The sequence below is a fragment of the Neoarius graeffei genome, chromosome 2 (assembly GCF_027579695.1).
Source record: "Neoarius graeffei isolate fNeoGra1 chromosome 2, fNeoGra1.pri, whole genome shotgun sequence".
Lineage (NCBI taxonomy): Eukaryota > Metazoa > Chordata > Actinopteri > Siluriformes > Ariidae > Neoarius > Neoarius graeffei.
The window spans coordinates 64,605,708-64,624,533 of NC_083570.1; the positions used below are offsets into that span (position 1 = coordinate 64,605,708).

Consider the following 18,826-nt stretch of genomic DNA (forward strand, 5'->3'; position numbering starts at 1 on the left):
CAATGAAAAAAATAAATTCAAATCCATGGTAGTTGTGAAAAGTCACATTGCAAAAATGACTGCCAAACCAATCAAATGAGGGTTCAATTGATGTCACACAATAGAATGACGAGAAGAAAAAGCCAGCAAAACAATGAGCATTTGCTACGCAGAAGTGTCACTCGCGTCCGGGTGCTGAGTGGCTGTATTTCACCTGTAAACACACAATACCATAAGGGTTGCTTTCTTTCATGTTGTCCAACATCCCATCTCTCAGCTTCAACTCTTGAACAAGATTATAAAACTCTCTTTGTCGTCATCGTCTCCATTCCGGCAACAGGTGTACCCAAAACATCCTTTTTCCTGAGAGCATGTCTATAATTGTCTTTTCATCACTACTAGACAACTTCATTGTTCACTCAGGACCAGAGGTGGGTAGAGTAGCCAAAAATTGTACTCAAGTAAGAGTATTGTTACTTTAGAATAATATTACTCAAGTAAAAAGTAGTCGTCCAATTAATTACTTGAGTAAGAGTAAAAAGTACTAAGTGAAAAAACTACTCAAGTACTGAGTAACTGCTGAGTAACTAGTTTATTGATCAGGATGTCATAACAGGCAGAGATTTCATATATATTTCACACAAACTGTGTGTAGTTCTGTGTATTAAACAATAACAAGAAGCTTAAGGCAGTCTGCACATAAACCATAACACTGTGTGTGTACGCGTGCATGTTCACGCTGTGAAGTGACTGTTCAGCTTTAACAGCAGCTGAACATCACACGTAATATCTCCTTATACGAAAAAGACTGGAAATAATCCTGTAAGATGCGATCAACGATGTTAATCCTTTCATCTCCCAAAAAGTTGTTTACTGGCTCCATCTCGTAGAGGAGTTAGCAAGTGGAAGTAACAAGCAAAAAGGTTGCTAACTAGCTGCCAGTGCCCAGCTTGGCTGGGTGGTGGTGGGGATTGCTAGCAAGCGGTCAAGCTAACAAGCTATGCCCTTCCTTTTGTGAACAAGCACTTGTAGACAAATAAAACAAATCTCACAGAAAAAAACACCTAAAGTCTTCACAAATCCCTCTAATCCACAACAAATACAGTAGCTTGAAAAATGGATATTTCACAAACGATATGTTGCACGTTTTATTTATTAAGTTTTCACCAGTCTTCCATTCCCAGTTTTTGACCAGAGCCGTGTATAACTGTAACGCTATTGAGGAGCTGACATTAGGCGAGCAACCTTATTTTCATTAGCATTTTTTGGTTTCACATCAATAAAAAGTGATTGTTAGGAAGATTTTTTTTTTGTAGTTTTATTTAGCCTAGGTCACAACCGGACGTACGATTTTTTGGCCGTGCGATTTTTGGCATTTCCCAAATCGCTGTTTTTTTTTTTTTTGTTCGTAGAGAAAGACGGGCATTGGCCGTAAGTTTGTCTTGCAACCTGAAAAAAACATAAGCACCCGTAGAGTTTGTTTGACAAGACAAAGAACCTCTGCGGCCGGTCTACGGCTCGAAAATCGGCATGTCACACGCGCGCCCTCCGTGCGTTTCTTGCACGTAGACCGGCCGTAGGAACACGTACGGCCAGTTGTAACCTAGGCTTTTCTTGGTTCTCTGGTGTGTGTGTGTGTGTGTGAGTTATCTTGCCGTCTGAGGCTGCAGTGCGTCAATACATTTCCACAAAACAATGTATTTTACAGTTATGATGTTACAACAGGGCTAACGTCTGCCTACGAAGACAGCCAAAGGCACATAGCCTACTTACCGCACTGTGTTTCCTCAAATTCGACGTTGAGTTTTTATAAGCTGAAACGTCCACTGGTTTGGGGAGACACATGTGACACCCCATAACATAACTATTATTTTTTGTTGTTTGGAGAGTGAACATGGTTTGTATGTGTGGCCAGGGGTGTGCCTCTTCGGCTTGATGAGAAACGCTGGCCGTTGTCTCTGCCATTTTTCTTCTGCTTCCGTGCTCTTTTCCACCTGGACTGGTCTTGCCGTGGGAATTTTGTGTGCGGGTACGCGTGGCGGCTTGGCTCTGTTTGATTGGCGAAATGGAGTTAAACCATAGCTCCTCCCACTATGGCTCTGGCTGCTACATTTGATCGGTGAGATGCTGTCATGTGACAGAGCCTCTGCTGGAAGTCTCGACAAAACAAACAGACCACGCATCACATGGATCAATAAAAATAAAGTAGCGAGTAATGAGCAGAATATAGCCCAATGTAACGGAGTAAAAGTACCGCTTCTTCACAAATATACTCAAGTAAAAAGTATGCTGCATTAAAACTACTCTTACAAGTACAACTCATCCAAAAAGTTACTCAAGTAAATGTAACGGAGTAAATGTAGCGCGTTACTACCCACCTCTGCTCAAGACACTACCAACAGTTGCAGCATAATAATAATAATAATAATATGTAGTATGTTGAGCGGGTGGGTGGAGCACAGAAGTACAGCAGGCCAGAACTGAGTTTGCAAAAACTCTTTATTTTCAACTTCAAATATTACTCCCAGTCACGCGCACACACATCAGTTGCCTGGTAGGGGAGAGAGCTTCCGTCCTCTGGTCTCTCTCTCCTTATATAGGGCGCGGTCACTGGGGAAGACACACAAACACAGATTAACCAACATCAGGTGCAGTGATTCTGCCACTTACCTTCCCTGACTCTGCCCTCCAGTCACAGACCGACGCTTGACCACGCCCCTGCTGCCACATATCCCCACCGCCCGACTGAGGTCGGGCAGCCGTCTGGCCTGCAGCCGACTGCTCCCCCTTGATGGGAGAGGAAGTCCGCCACGACCATCTGCGCCCCGGCCTGTGGAACACCTTGAAATTAAAGGGCTGGAGTGCCAGATACCAACGGGTGATCCGCACATTGGCATCCTTCATGCGGTGGAGCCACTGGAGGGGCGCGTAGTCCGAACAGAGGGTGAAAGGACGCCCCAGGAGGTAGTAGCGGAGGGTGAGGACCGCCCACTTGATCGCCAGGCACTCCTTCTCGATGGTGCTGTAGCGCCCCTCACGCACCGACAGCTTCCTGCTTATGTACAGCACGGGGCGGTCCTCCACCTCCTGGGACAGAATGGCCCCCAGCCCTCTGTCCGACGCGTCCATCTGCAACGTAAAGGGGAGAGAAAAGTCAGGGGAGTGTAACAGTGGCCCCCCGCACAGTGCAGCCTTCACCTCAGACAAAGCCCGCTCGCATTGCTCCGTCCACTGGACCGGATCTGGCGCTCCCTTTTTAGTAAGATCAGTCAGCGGGCTGGTGACATCCGAATAATTTGGTATAAACCTACGATAGTAGCTAGCCAGCCAGCCCCAGGAACCGTCTCACCCCCTTTTTGGTCTTGGGCCTCGGGCAGGCCGCAATCACTGCGGTCTTATTAATTTGGGGATGCACCTACCCATTGCCCAAGTGGAAGCCCAGATACCGTACTTCCACCCACCCAGTCGCACACTTCTTCGGGTTGGCTGTGAGACCCGCTCGCCTCAGCGACCCAAGGACGGCCCTCAGGTGTTGCAGGTGCCGCGGCCAGTCGTTACTATAGATTATGATATCGTCCAAGTACGCGGCCGCATAGGTGGTGTGGGGGCGGAGGACCCTGTCCATAAGCCGCTGGAACATAGCGGGTGCCCCAAACAACCCAAAAGGAAGTGTGACAAATTAGTGTAAGCCAAATGATGTGGAAAAGGCCGGTTTTTCTCGGGATAGTGGAGTCAAGGGGATCTGCTAATAACCCTTTGTCAAATCCAGTGTCAAATAAAAGCGAGCTGTGCTGAGTCGATCAAGCAACTCGTCAATACGAGGCATTGGGTACGCATCGAATTTAGACACTGCGTTGACTTTTCTATAGTCCACACAGAACCGGACCGACCTGCCGGCCTTGGGAACCAAGACCACCGGGCTGCTCCAGTCACTGTGGGACTCCTCGACGATACCCATTTCGGGCATGGCCTCGAGTTCTTCCCGCACCACCTTTTTCTTGTGTTCGGGCAGCCTGTAAGGGCGGCTGCGCACTGCCAGCCCCGGGGGCGTCTCAATGTGGTGTTCTATGAGGCGGGTGCGGCCGGGCAGGAGCGAGAACACGTCCAAAAATTCGGTCTGCAACTGGGCAACCTCCATGAGTTGGGTCGGGGAGAGGTGGTCTCCACAGGGGACCGGAGAGGTACGCGATGCCAATGTTCCCTTTGGAACCTCCGGCCCCAGCTCTGCCTTCTCCGGAACCAACGACACCAACACCACCTCCTCCCAATTTTCCCGCAGTACATCTAGGATGCCGCGCGGCTTACGCCCATATAATAATTCAGGCTTGTGGGACCTCTCGCACAGTGAATAACAGGGGTTCGAGCCATTTATCCCAATTGCGTGCGTCCTCGCATACAAATTTTTTAATTATATTCTTGAGGGTGCGATTGAACCGTTCGACTAAACCGTCCGTTTGTGGGTGATAAACGCTGGTGCGGATCGGCTTAATTCCCAGTAATCCATACAGTTTGCGCAGTGTGCTTGACATAAACGAAGTGCCTTGATCAGTCAGAATCTCTTTGGGGATTCCGACTCAGGAGATGACGTGGAAGAGCGCTTCCGCAATACTGCGTGCGGAGATATTGCGAAGAGGCACTGCTTCCGGGTATCGCGTTGCATAGTCCACCAGAACTAAAATAAAGCGATACCCTCGTGTTGACCAATCTAATGGCCCGACGAGATCCATCCCAATTCTTTCGAACGGGGTCTCGATTAATGGCAGAGGGCGCAAAGGCGCTTTTGGAATGGCCGCTGGATTTACCAACTAGCATTCGCGGCATGCCGTACACCACCTACGGACATCGCCACGAATCCCTGGCCAATAGAATCGGGCCATTATTCGGGCTAGTGTCTTATCCTGCCCCAAGTGTCCAGCCATGGGATTAAAGTGAGCCGCCTGGAATACCAATTCCCGGCGGCTCTTTGGGATTAAAAGCTGCGTGATCAGCTCCTTAGTCTGAGTGTCCTGGGGCACTCAGTGTAATCTATCCTTTATAATGGAGAAATAGGGGAAGGACGGGGTGGCGTTTGGCTGGAGCGTTTGACCATCGATTACTCTCACTTGGTCAAACGCATGCCGCAGAGTCTCATCTCGCGACTGCTCTAACGGAAAATCAGCGAGGGATTCCCCGAGAAAGGGAGGAGGAGCCTGCAGCTCCTCACTCTGATGCAGAGATGATGTAGACGGCTCCGTGACAGCTGCTCCCGCCAATGCCATACTAGGACCTCCCCTTGCTGAACTATGGCAGGACCCACTCTTCACGAAATGTGCAATTAACTCCCGAAATCCTGGCCAATCAGTCCCCAAAATTATCGAGTGGGTAAGGCAAAGATTAACCGCCGTCTTTACACTAAATTTCTCCTGTCAAAATAGAACGTGGACCGACACTAAAGGGTAATTGTGAACATCCCCGTGCACACACAACACCTTCACCAATTGTGCTCTCCCCAATGCCTCGTCTTGCACCAGGCTTTGGTGGATTGAGGTCTGATTACAGCCGGAGTCCACCAAAGCCTGATACGTATACGCTCCGGCCCGATGGAGGGCGGTTCCTGGCGCGTCGGGGATCCGAACCACCGCGCCCACCTCCATTGCCGAGCACTGATGCTGGAGGTGCCCCAGTTCCCCGCAGCGCCAACAAACCGGCCCGGGCTCACTCACCTGAGGGAGACAGACACGGAAGCGGGAAACGGGAGGGCACCGTGGGTGCGGCGGGCTGGCTGGGGTGGAGCTGGCCCCCGCCTCCACAGTGGGGGAACGGGGCGAGGACGAGACACGGGGGGACAGATCTGCGATCCTGCCGTGGGAACAGCCGCTAAATGATCCTCCGCCAACTCGATGGCCTGATCCAGCAACGCCAGGCGATGGCACTGGACCCACTCCGCGGTTCCGTCGGGGAGTCGTGCGATGAACTGTTCCAGTACCACCAGATTGACGATTCCCTCGGTGTCGCGGTTGTCAGCCCTCAGCTACCGCCGGCAGGTGTCCCGGAGTTGCTGGCCAAACGCGAACGGCCGGCCAACCTCCTCTAGGCGTAGAGCGTGGAAGCGCTGGCGTTGTTCTTCAGAGGTGCACCGCACACGCTGGAGGATGGCCTGGCGCAGGTCTGCGTAGACCAGCTGACTGTCGGCAGGGAGCTGTAGCGCGGCCAGCTGCGCCTCGCCTGTTAGCAGGGGGAGGAGGCGCGCCGTGCGCTGTTCCACCAGCCAGCCCCAGGCCTCTGCTGCTTGCTCGAAGAGCACTAGGAAGGCCTCGAGGTCGTCGTGCGGGCCCATCTTCGTTAGGGTGAAGGGGGGAGGACCCGCGGCGGTGGAGGTGGTGGACCCCGCCGACGCGAGGAGGTGCCGGAACGCCTGACGATCTTCCTGTTGCACCAGCACCAGGGCCTCAAACCTTCGCGCTTGCTCCTTTCGGAGGGCGACCAGCGCCTGGTGCTGGCTCTGTTGGGCCGTGGCGAGGGTGTGGATCAGGTCCGCGAAGGGGGACGACTCTATGGGGCTGTTCTCCTCTGCGCTCCCGTCCCAGGTTTCAGCACCACTGTCGTATGTTGAGCAGGTGGGTGGAGCACAGAAATACGGCAGGCCAGAACAGAGTTTGCAAAAACTATTTTCAGCTTTTCAGCTTCAAATACTACTCCCAGTCACACAGACACGCACACAAACATCAGTTGCCTGGTAGGAGCTTCCTTCCTCTGCTCTCTCTCTCCTTATATAGGGCGCAGTCACTGGGGAAGACACACAAAACACAGATTAACCAACATCAGGTGCAGTGACTCCGCCCAGAGACCGACACTTGACCACGCCCCCACTGCCACAACAATATTATTATTAATAATAATAATAATAATAATAATAATACACCACTACATCAGATTTGGTGTGCAAAAATGTAATGTCATGCATGGTAGTAAAGTGGTTAACACAGGCTACGTTTACATTACGTCGAATCAGCGGATCATCAGATTAACGTTCTTAAAACGATTCGCGTTTACACTAAAACCGTTAGCCGTGCACACAGCAATACCAATACACGGATACGCTCGGCTCCGCAGGCATCCTGCGCTCCAAATCACTCCGCCCTGAACAGCGAGTGCCCTCTGAAGGGTGCGCACTCCGGCCCTGCGCAGCTCACAGAGCGCGCGAGTGAAGTGCACAAGCCACGATTCGGGACTGAGCCGCTGTGTGTGAGATCCCAGCGCATATCACTTACTACTTGCAAGTGGAAGGATGGCAAGCCTAAAGACAATCATAACTACACAATGGGCAGTATTTGCATCAGTATTTGCAGTATTTTCATACTTTTATACTCTTTAATGAAAGGTGATACAAGGCGGAAGTCCGCGCCGTTTTTCAGCAGTCGTGTCACATGACCAACGCCAGCGAATCAGGAAGGTGGATGTCACAGTGACGTTGTCCAATGACGACACCAGCTAGAGCTCAGCACAGCGTATTCGCGTATCTCAATGTTTACACAGCACCGGACCAGATACGATCTAGACTGAATACGTGGACGCTGGCGGATTCCCGTTTCCCGGCTTTTCCAGGTGGTTTAATGTAAACGGACAGTGCATCCGCGAAGAAAACGAGACAGATACGGTCTAATGTAAACGTAGCCACAGTCACCTCACAGGAAGAAGATTCTAGGTTCAAACCTGCTGTACAACTTTCTGTTTCCCCTTTTCTACCAACAGCGAATGAGCTCCGTTCTGGTTCACGCACCAAATTTTGAACTGTTGAAGGCATTTCAAGCAAAACAAATTGGTTTGGAACCTGAAAAGTTAGTTCCCAGCTGGTACCAAAACACAGGTGGTTTTTCCAGTGCAACCGTGATGATATCAGTGGGCCCATTAGTTTGGAGAAGAAGCAGAACACAGCAAGAGAGAACGCAACAGAAAAGGATACTTCATAAAAAATGAAATGAAAAATATCCGCAATAACAGAACAAAGGCTCAGGAGATAATGAGTGCACCCTGCCATCTTGCTGCTACTGTTTAGTCCCATTGTTCATTGTGCAACGCCCTCCATTCATGACATCTTTGATTACAATGATTCTGCTCAAAACAGGCTGGTTCACTAGCTGGCACCAAGGTTCAAAGAATCCTGAACAGAACCAGTTCAAAAACCGGTTTCTTGTTGGTCAAAAAGGGGTGTGTGTGGAGTTTGCATGTTCTCATGTCTGCATGGGTTTCCTCCCACAGTCCAAAGACACCATAGGTGTGAATGACAGTGTGTCCATCTCTCTGTTCAAGCTCTGTGATAGATTGACAACCTGCCCAGGTGTACCCCGCCTCTTGCCTGAAGTCAGCAGGGTTTGGCTCCAGTTTCCTCCACAACCCACAAGGGATAAGCGATATAGATGATGGATGGATTTTGTCATATATGGTGTGTAAAAGCCTTTAAGACCACATATGAAAGTGGCTCCAAATCAGAATGGAAAAGATCAGATTCCATGTGATTTGTGCTGTTCTTACATAGAAGAAGGGAAAAGGAAAAAAATTCCAGCTCAGTGTCATATATGATGGGTGGTACGGTGGTTAGCAATGTCACCTCACAGCAAGAAGATTCCGAGTTCAAACCTCATAGCTGACAGGGGCCTTTCTGTGTGGAGTTTGCATGTTCTCCCCATGTCTGTGTGGGTTTCCTCCGGGTGTTCCGGTTTCCCGCACAGTTCAAAAGACATATAGGTTATGCAAAATATCCAGCCACTGGGTTTGTACAGGACAGTGCCAGTCCCAAGCCCAGATAGATTAGAAGACCCAGTGAGAGATTAGCGTGAGCTAAACTTATTAACCTTCTGAAAGTAGTCATATTATGAGTTTACAAAATCAGATCTGGGCCACTTGCGCCTCCAGTCTGAACATAGCCTTGGTGGTCAGACAGTGACAAATGCTTGTTTTTTTTAGCCATTCAGGTCATCTTGTGTGCAAAAAAAAAAAAATAGATCCATGAACATCACCTTTGACAGCATTCACCCTTGACTTGCAAGTGACGTCAAAGCAAAATAGAAATCCGGATGTTGGCCATGTTGGTGGATATACAAATGCGGGGTCAAGCAACACTCCATACAAAACAGTCACCCATGCACAACTCTGTTTTTCCACTGCTTTAAGTGTTCTTTTAGCTATGCCATATCTTTGTTCTGGACAGTGGTGCTTGAAAGTTTGTGAACCCTTTAGAATTTTCTATATTTTTGCATAAATATGACCTAAAATATCAGATTTCCACACAAGTCCTAAAAGTAGATAAAGAGAACCCAGTTAAACAAATGAGACAAAAATATTATACTTGGTCATTTATTTATTGAAGAAAATGTTCCAATATTACATATCTGTGAGTGGCAAAAGTATGTGAACCTCTAGGATTAGCAATTAATTTGAAGATGAAATTAGAGTCAGGTGTTTTCGATCAATGGGATGACAATCAGGTGTGAGTGGGCACCCTGTTTTATTTAAAGAACAGGGATCTATCAAAGTCTGATCTTCACAACACGTTTGTGGAAGTGCATCATGGCACGAACAAAGGAGATTTCTGAGGACCTCAGAAAAAGCATTGTTGATGCTCATCAGGCTGGAAAAGGTTACAAAACCATCTCTAAAGAGTTTGGACTCCAACAATCCACAGTCAGACAGATTGTGTACAAATGGAAGAAATTCAAGACCATTGTTACCCTCCCTAGGAGTGGTCGACCAACAAAGATCACTCCAAGAGCAAGGCATATAATAGTCAGCAAGGTCACAAAGGACCCCAGGGTAATGTCAAAGCAACTGAAGGCCTCTCTTACATTGGCTAATGTTAATGTTCATGAGTCCACCATTAGGAGAACACTGAACAATGGTGTGCATGGCAGGGTTGCAAGGAGAAAGCCACTGCTCTCCAAAAAGAACATTGCTGCTCATCTGCAGTTTGCTAAAGATCACATGGACAAGCCAGAAAGCTACTGGAAAAAAGTTTTGTCGACTGATGAGACCAAAATAGAACTTTTTGGTTTAAATGAGAAGCGTTATGTTTGGAGAAAGGAAAACACTGCATTCCAGCATAAGAACCTTATCCCATCTGTGAAACATGCTGGTGGTAGTATCATGGTTTGGGCCTGTTTTGCTGCATCTAGGCCAGGATGGCTTGCCATCAATGATGGAACAATGAATTCTGAATTATACCAGCAAATTCTAAAGGAAAATGTCAGGACATCTGTCCATGAACTGAGGCCAAATTTACATTAGACCGTATCTGTCTCGTGTTCTTCGCGGATGCACTGTCCGTTTACATTAAAACGCCGGGAAACGGGAATCCGCCAGGGTCCACGTTAGGGCTGTCACGATTACCGGTGTACACGGTTACCACGCTAAAATATTTTGACGGTGACCATAACCTTCTGAGTGTCAAAACCGCGATAGCTTCCATTTTCGCGAGACTTTGAACTTTCGTGCGAGTTTTCCCGCCGACGCCACTCAAGTTCACTCACTCACTCACTCACTCACTGTCTGAAGTTCAAGCATGGCGGAAGGAGGAGACTGTGGTGGTCATCAAGATGAAGACATCTATCCGCCTTCCAAGCGGATAAAATCGGAATTGTGGAATTATTTTGGATATTTCAAAAATTCGGAGGGACAACTTGTTGATGACGGTGCTCCTGCATGTAGAGTGTGCAGAAAAAAGGTGTCAGCGAAAGGCAGCAATACATCAAATCTAATGACTCATCTGTGAGACCATCATCAGCATCTGTACAGCAAGTGCAAGGTAGGTTAACGTGTATGTTTTAGCTGAAATGCGCAAAGTAACTTTTGACGAGGGAAGATGAAACAATTATTTCCGACTGTCAATAATGTTAGACCTTGATGATAATCTTTATTGTCGAAAGACGGCCACTGCTAGCAGTTTTAAAATGCATCTATCATCTGCGAGACCACCATCAGCATCTGTACAGCAAGTGCAAGGTGGTTAATGTGTATGTTTTAGCTGAAATGCGCAAAGTAACTTTTGACTTTTGACGAGGGAAGATGAAACAATTATTTCCGACTGTCAATAATGTTAGACCTTGATGATAATCTTTATTGTCGAAAGACGGCCACTGCTAGCAGTTTTAAAATGCATCTAGCACTAGCTGTGGTTAGCGCTATTCTGAGGTAAACATCACCATTCTAAGCTAAGTTACACAGCTAAACTTTCATTCGCCACAAGACGGTGAAAATGGATCAGTGAAACACACGAAGTAACGTATGACTTCGGGTCGAGGGAAAATACAACAGTTGTATCCGACTGTCAATAATGTTAAACTTTGATAATGATCTTTATTGCGAAGTGCGCCCACTGCTAGCATTTTAAAATGTGTCTAGCTGTGGTGTTTTGCGCTATTCGGAGGTAAACACCATTCTAACCTTTACCATGATGTTGAAAACGGCAGTTTTCATTAGAATTTATATATATATATATATATATATATATATATATATATATATATATATATATTTTACATTATATAATAAACACTGCACTTTTTAACCCATTGCTGCATGCTCCCTATTTCCACATACTGTACTTGCATCTCCAGGTCAGGATCCACTTGTCCACAGTCCAAACTTGAAAACCTGAACCACGCCCACTCAACCTGAGCCACGCCCACTCAAATAACTGTGATAATACCATACACCGCGATAATTTTGGTCACAATAACCGTCATGTTAAATTTTCATACCATGACACCCCTAGTCCACGTATTCAATCCAGATCGTGTCTGGTCCGGTGCTGTGTAAACATTGAGATACGCGGATACGCTGTGCTGAGCTCTAGCTGGCGTCGTCATTGGACAACGTCACTGTGACATTCACCTTCCTGATTCGCTGGCGTTGGTCATGTGACGCGACTGCTGAAAAACGGCGCGGACTTCCGCCTTGTATCACCTTTCATTAAAGAGTATAAAAGTATGAAAATACTGCAAATACTGATGCAAATACTGCCCATTGTGTAGTTATGATTGTCTTTAGGCTTGCCATCCTTCCACTTGCAAGTGGTAAGTGACGCGCATGCCCGATATGCACTGAGATCACACACACAGCGGCTCAGTCCCGAATCACTGCTCGTGCGCTTCACTCGCGCGCTCTGTGAGCTGCGCAGGGCTGGAGTGCGCACCCTCCAGAGGGCACTTGCTGTTCAGGGCGGAGTGATTTGGAGCGCAGGATGCCTGCGTAGCCGAGCGTATCCGTGTATTGGCGTTGCTGTGTGCACGCGAATCGTGTATTGGCGTTGCTGTGTGCACGCTAATCATTTTAAAAATGTTAATCTGATGATCCACTGATACAGTCTAATGTAAACCCCACCTGAATCTCAAGAGAAGGTGGGCCATGCAGCAAGACAACGACCCTAAGCACACAAGTCGTTCTACCAAAGAATGGTTAAAGAAGAATAAACAGTTAATGTTTTGGAATGGCCAAGTCAAAGTCCTGACCTTAATCCAATCGAAATGTTGTGGAAGGACCTGAAGCAAGCAGTTCATATGAGGAAAGCCACCAACATCCCAGAGTTGAAGCTGTTCTGTACGGAGGAATGGGCCAAAATTCCTCCAAGCCGGTGTGCAGGACTGATCAACAGTTACCGGAAACGTTTAGTTGCAGTTATTGCTGCACAAGGGTCTCACACCAGACACTGAAAGCAAAAGTTCACATACTTTTGCTACTCACATATGTAATATTGGATTATTTTCCTCAATAAATAAATTACCAAGTATAATACTTTTGTCTCATTTGTTTAACTGGGTTCTGTTTATCTACTTTTAGGACTTGTGTGGAAATCTGATGTTGTTTTAGGTCATATTTATGCAGAAATATAGAAAATTCTAAAGGGTTCACAAACTTTCAAGCACCACTGTATACAGTTGAACTCAAAATTATTAGCCCCCCTTAAATTTTGGAACATTTTCCCAAATATCCTCCAAATGTTTAAAGCACTGATAAAAATTGATATACACAAACAATCACCAGTACTATTCAGATGTTTGTGGTGCATTTTGGAATATGAAATTAGTTTTAGGCTGTCTTTATATGAAATATGGTAAAAATGAGTTGGTCAAAAAGATTAGCCCCCATGTGGATTCTTGCTTTTAAAACACAGTTAATTAACCAATCAGCTTTTAAACAACACCTGTGCAATCAATTGGCTTCCTAGCAACACCTGTAGTCAATTGGCTCCATTCAACAGTTTAAAAGGACTCCAAGGAACAGGGCATTTGAATGAATGAGGAGGATTACTATTTGTCACAATGCCGAAGACTAAAGAAATAAGTCTTGAACTCCGACAAAAGATTGTGGAGGCTCATGACAAGGGCCAAGGCTACACTGCCATTTCGAAGAGGTTTACAGTCTCCAGAACTGCAGTTCGGTGCATCATTGCCAAGTACAAGGAGACAAATTCGATCAAGAACAAACCTGGTCGTGGACGCAAGTGTAAGATCTCAAGAACTCTGGAAAGAAAAATTGTCAGAGATGTCCGTAAAGAGCCCCGTACATCTGCGAAGGAAATTGTTGTTGACCTGGCCTCTTCTGGAGTTTGTGTGTCAAGGCACACTGTTGTGAGGGCTCTTCATCGGAATGGGCTTCGGGGCTATCGTCCCAGAAGAACCCCCTTACTAAAACATCGTCACATCAAAGCCTGACTAAAGTTTGCCCGTGAGTACTTGAAGAAGAAAGATGAGTTTTGGAAGTCTGTGCTTTGGTCAGATGAGACGAAATTGGAGCTGTTTGGGCATATGGACATTGACTATGTATGGCGAAGAAAGGGAGAGGCCTTCAACCCTGTGAACACAGTTCCCACAGTTAAACATGGTGGTGGCAGCATCATGCTGTGGGGCTGTTTTGCAGCCTCAGGTACAGGCAGTCTGGTTCGGGTGCATGGCACCATGAAAAAGGAAGATTACCTAAAAATACTGAAGGAAAACATGCAGAAGTCTGCTCTCACTTTGCACTTAGGTCGTCGTTGGGTCTTCCAGCAAGATAACGACCCAAAGCATACATCTAAAATAGTCCAGCAATACTTCAAGGATACCAAGACCAACGTCATACAGTGGCCTGCACAGAGCCCAGATCTCAATCCAATAGAAAACCTGTGGCAAGTGCTGAAAAAGAACGTCCATACACGAAAACCATCCAATTTGGGCCAGTTGGAACAGTTTGCAATGGAGGAATGGGCCAAAATTCCTCAGGAGACCTGTGCCAACCTAGTGAAAAACTATTCCAAGAGGTTGTTGTCAGTTGTGGGTCAAAAAGGGTACACAATTGACTACTAATGGTCAGGGGGCTAATAATTTTGAACATCTCACTTTTGCTGTTTTTGGTTGAAACTCAGTGTGATAATAGGATATCGTAATTAAACTTGTTGGACAATGTCTTCATAGTGCATTTATTTCAAGAATAAAAACATTTGTTGTCAATGGTCATTTTCATGGAGAAATCAAGAATTATGTTCAATTCCACAAGGGGGGCTAATAATTTTGAGTTCAACTGTATGGTTGTGGTTACAACAGTACTCATGACCATGGCACATTCCGATTTTTTAGAATTCTGTCCGAGAGTCAGAAAGATGAAATTCAGAAAGACGAAACTCTGAGGCTTAGTACGGAGAAGAGACGAAGGGATCAGGACACTTCGTCCAATAGTTAAGACATTCCACGCAAAGCCTTTTTCATACGCACTACTTTATATTTCAGGTGTTCACGAATGAAATATTTTTATATTTCAGGTGTTCATGAACTATTTTATATTCCTGTGTTCACGAATGAAAGCCCCATGAGAGCGCTGCTCTGCGCCTAAAGATTTAATATGATCCAGCCAGCTTTAAAAATTAACAACTCGGCTGACAAAGCTCACAGCGAAGCCAAATTTTACAGGCACCTCCCTCTAAGGCTAAGTTTACATTAGACCATATCTGTCTCGTTTTCTTCGCGGATGCACTGTCCGTTTACATTAAAACGCCTGGAAACGCCGGGAAACGGGAATCCGCCAGGGTCCACGTATTCAATCCAGATCGTGTCTGATCCGGTGCTGTGTAAACATTGAGAATACGCGGATACGCTGTGCTGAGCTCTAGCTGGCGTCGTCATTGGACAACGTCACTGTGACATCCACCTTCCTGATTCGCTGGTGTTGGTCATGTGACGCGACTGCTGAAAAACGGCGCAGACTTCCGCCTTGTATCACCTTTCATTAAAGAGTATAAAAGTATGAAAATACTGCAAATACTGATGCAAATACTGCCCATTGTGTAGTTATGATGGTCTTTAGGCTTGCCATCCTTCCACTTGCAAGTGGTAAGTGACTTGCGCACACCGGCTCAGTCCCGAATCACTGCTCGTGCACTACACTCGCACGCTCTGTGAGCTGCGCAGGGCCAGAGTGCGCACCCTCCAGAGGGCACTCGCTGTTCAGGGCGGAGTGATTTGGAGCGCAGCCGCTGAGGAGGAAGCGATGAGCCGCACGGACACATTTCAACTTACGTGCCGAATTAGTCATGTGATTAGCGTATCCGTGTATTGGCATTGCTGTGTGCACGCTAATCGTTTTTAAAAACGTTAATCTGATGATCTGCTGATACTGTCTAATGTAAACCCCACCTAAGCCTCCCCCTTCAAAAGCGCATGGTCTCAGGTTGGTAGGACCACGCCTCAGCCTGGTATTCATAAACGAAGCCCCCGCGAGAGCACTGCTCAGCACCTAAAGATTTAATACGACCCATTAGAGCTGGGCGATATGGCCTTAAAAAAATCTTTGATTTTTTCACAAAAAAAAAATCCAATTTTAATCGATTTTTTCCCCCTATTAAAAATCAAACTACAGATGACAAAGAAATGGTTCAAAACAAGTTTTACCTTTATTTTGTTTTCACTTAAATTTCCCCTTTGGGGTTAAAGTGCAACCAGAAACTAAAAAGAAGCCAAAAAATAAGCTTGTAGATGAGAAAACATCGCGATAGCATCTGTGATTGCCTTCCACCATGCCTCATTCTTATCATAAGGCACACAGTTTGAAAACGTGTCAGGGATGGTTGCTTGCTTTACTGTGGATGGTGCGCTCGTGCTGCGGCTGTTTTCATTCTGCTGGGAGCAGCACTTCTCCCACTCCGCTGCATGCTTCTGTTTAAGGTGTTGGAATAAATTCGTCGTGCTGCTTCCTTTGGAAGCAACAGTTTTCAAACACACCTTACAATGAGGACTAGTTGGTCTGCGTCTGACGCCGCAAAACCGAACCAATTCCAGATCATGGAGGAAGTTACTCCTTTCTTGGGCACAAATTGCGGTTTCCCCCCCAGTCACTGCCATGTTGTTTGTATGTGTCTATGGCAAGTGCATGGGAGGAGGGCTATAGTGTCAGTGCCCGATCCGTCCCTGCTGCCCGATCCGTTCTGCACATACGCAGAGGGGAGCATCAGTGGCGGAAGTTAAAACTGAAAGAAAACCAATTTTCATAAAAACACACCGTCCTTAACTGTAAATTCAAATTAATCGATAAGATTGATTTATCACCCAGCTCTATGACCCATACTATGGCACTCATTTGCTTTGGTCAAATTCCATTGAGAATTCCTCCTTTTTTCAAACAAACAAATAGCTGCAATATAAAATAACTAGTGTGTGTGAAAAAGGCTTTGGACAAAATGGTCATGGGATGAAATGTCCTGTATTCGTACTCGATGGTCGATAGAAGCGTCTTATCTTCAGAAAAGCCTGACTTTTATATATGAGTCAAAACCGGGCAGCACAGTGGTGTAGTGGTTAGCGCCTCACAGCAAGAAGGTTCGAGCCCCGTGGCCGACGAGGGCCTTTCTGTGCAGAGCTTGCATGTTCTCCCCGTGTCCGCATGGGTTTCCTCCGGGTGCTCCGGTTTCCCCCACAGTCCAAAGACATGCAGGTTAAGTTAATTGGTGACCGTAGGTGTGAATGGTTGTCTGTGTCTACGTGTCAGCCCTGTGATGACCTGGCGACTTGTCCAGGGTGTACCCCGCCTTTCGCCCGTAGTCAGCTGGGATAGGCTCCAGCTTGCCTGCGACCCTGTAGAACAGGAATAAAGCGGCTACAGATAATGAGATGAGATGGGTCAAAACCACACATATCTATCTTCGCTCGATCAAATTGTGGTAAGACTGAGAAAAATCAGCATTATTTACAGACACGCTTTCAGTGGCTGCCATCTTTGTATATCCACAATCATGGCGGACGCTCATGACGTAGCACATTTTGATCACGTGGTTGAAAATCATCTATTGTTGCAGCCTCCATCAGTAACGTTTCTGATCTCCCGACCTTACACATTTAATCCAAGACATGTGCAGCATCAGTGTCTCCTCTCCACACACACACAGCCTTCATCCTTGGTAACAACAGCACCAAACCTCATCTACATGCAACATAACATCAAGATAAACCACTGAAAGTGAACAAACTGCAAACACCGGTGTGGTACTGCTCAGTAACGCCTAGCCTTCTACAAAAGTACTATAATCTCCTTCTTCCTATGTCGAGTAATAACTTTAAAGAATATTTAAATACCTAACGTCGACACACAAACTATAGTTATTCACCAGGAAACGACAAACCTCGCCTTTTCTTTTCCATGCCACACGCGACTCCACCATGAAATCCACCAGTCATGCTCTTACTGACTGACAGTCATATTGGCGAATCCGATGCGCAGGAATGAACATGGCGCCTTGTGATTGGCTGAGTCTTTGGTCAGGGGGCGGGCCGTTGATTTTCGTTCTCTAGTGTTTTTGCGCAGGACAACGAAGGAAGCTCGTGTGGTGCTAAAATTTTTTCGCGGCCTTTGGAGTGTCGGTCTTATGCACACCAGGACAAGGAATAAACACGACCGACTACTGAGAACTGGAAAAAGACTGGAGATAAACTACAAACGACAATCCCTGGAAGGTTAAATGGTTTGCAATATTGAATGGACATTTCTGAAAACATAACTGCACTAGTGGTATTTTAATACTAGTTAGCGCCTGTTAGCTAGCTAGCTAGCTAGCTAGTTAGCTAGCTAGCAGTTGGGGACATGGTATTGCTCCTAGGTTTTAGCAATGGAGACCATAAGTTGACCACCGCTCAGTGTTGATAAATATTCAGTTCTGTTTGAGAAGGACTGACTCAAGGGTAAGAGTGCATGGCTCCTGGGGAAGTCCTGGTGGCAATGTGTGAGTCCTGAGACTTGGTTTATAATAACTTTAGTGATTTAAGGAGTATTGAGAGGCTACTGCATGCAGCAGGGCCCATTTAAGTGTCTCAGTGTACGAGACATGGCCACCATGCAGCTCACACTCCAGCCTGCACTTCATTCATCCTGTTAGCTGATCATGGAAACAGAGACAGCATGTCTGCTATGAAGTCATGTAGAAGCCACATGAGCTCATTGTTACTTCTAGCACTTGTCTTTTGGACAGAGAGAGACCTCTTTTAAACTGGGTATCTGTTCTCTCACATGATGTGTTGTTACTATGTAAAGCATATCATTCAATAGACCAAAGTGAAGATTAAATGCAATAGATGCATATAAAACAGTTTTTTGTTTGGTTTATTTTTCAAGAGATGAAGTTTATAACTTGCCAAAAACAGACTGTGAAGGTATTAAAGCATCTGTGTTTTACATCTACTGTGCAAAAAAGCACATGGAAAGAAATGGTGTAGACCAAAAATGGCTTAAAAATAATGAAATGAAACTTTTCAGCAACAGTAAGCCATAATAAATGAAACAAAGTCAATATTTGGTCTGAGACAACCCTTTGCTTAAAAAAAAAAAAAAAACAGTAGTCTCAGGTACAGTGAGTGCA

At 46.3% G+C, this 18,826-nt stretch overlaps 1 protein-coding gene across 2 annotated transcripts in view; it reads left to right on the forward strand.

Moving 5' to 3' along the window:
• The first annotated feature begins 17,751 nt into the window (after positions 1–17,751).
• Positions 17,752–18,826, forward strand: part of morc2 (MORC family CW-type zinc finger 2) — a 35,272-nt gene continuing 34,197 nt past the window's right edge. Inside the window, exon 1 of one of the 2 annotated variants that reach the window (XM_060914677.1) lies at positions 17,752–17,935. In XM_060914677.1, the coding sequence (XP_060770660.1) occupies positions 17,933–17,935 (3 nt within the window). In that variant the 5' untranslated portion in view covers positions 17,752–17,932. The remainder of the gene's footprint in view (positions 17,936–18,826) is intronic. The other variant, XM_060914678.1, reaches the window with a different exon arrangement.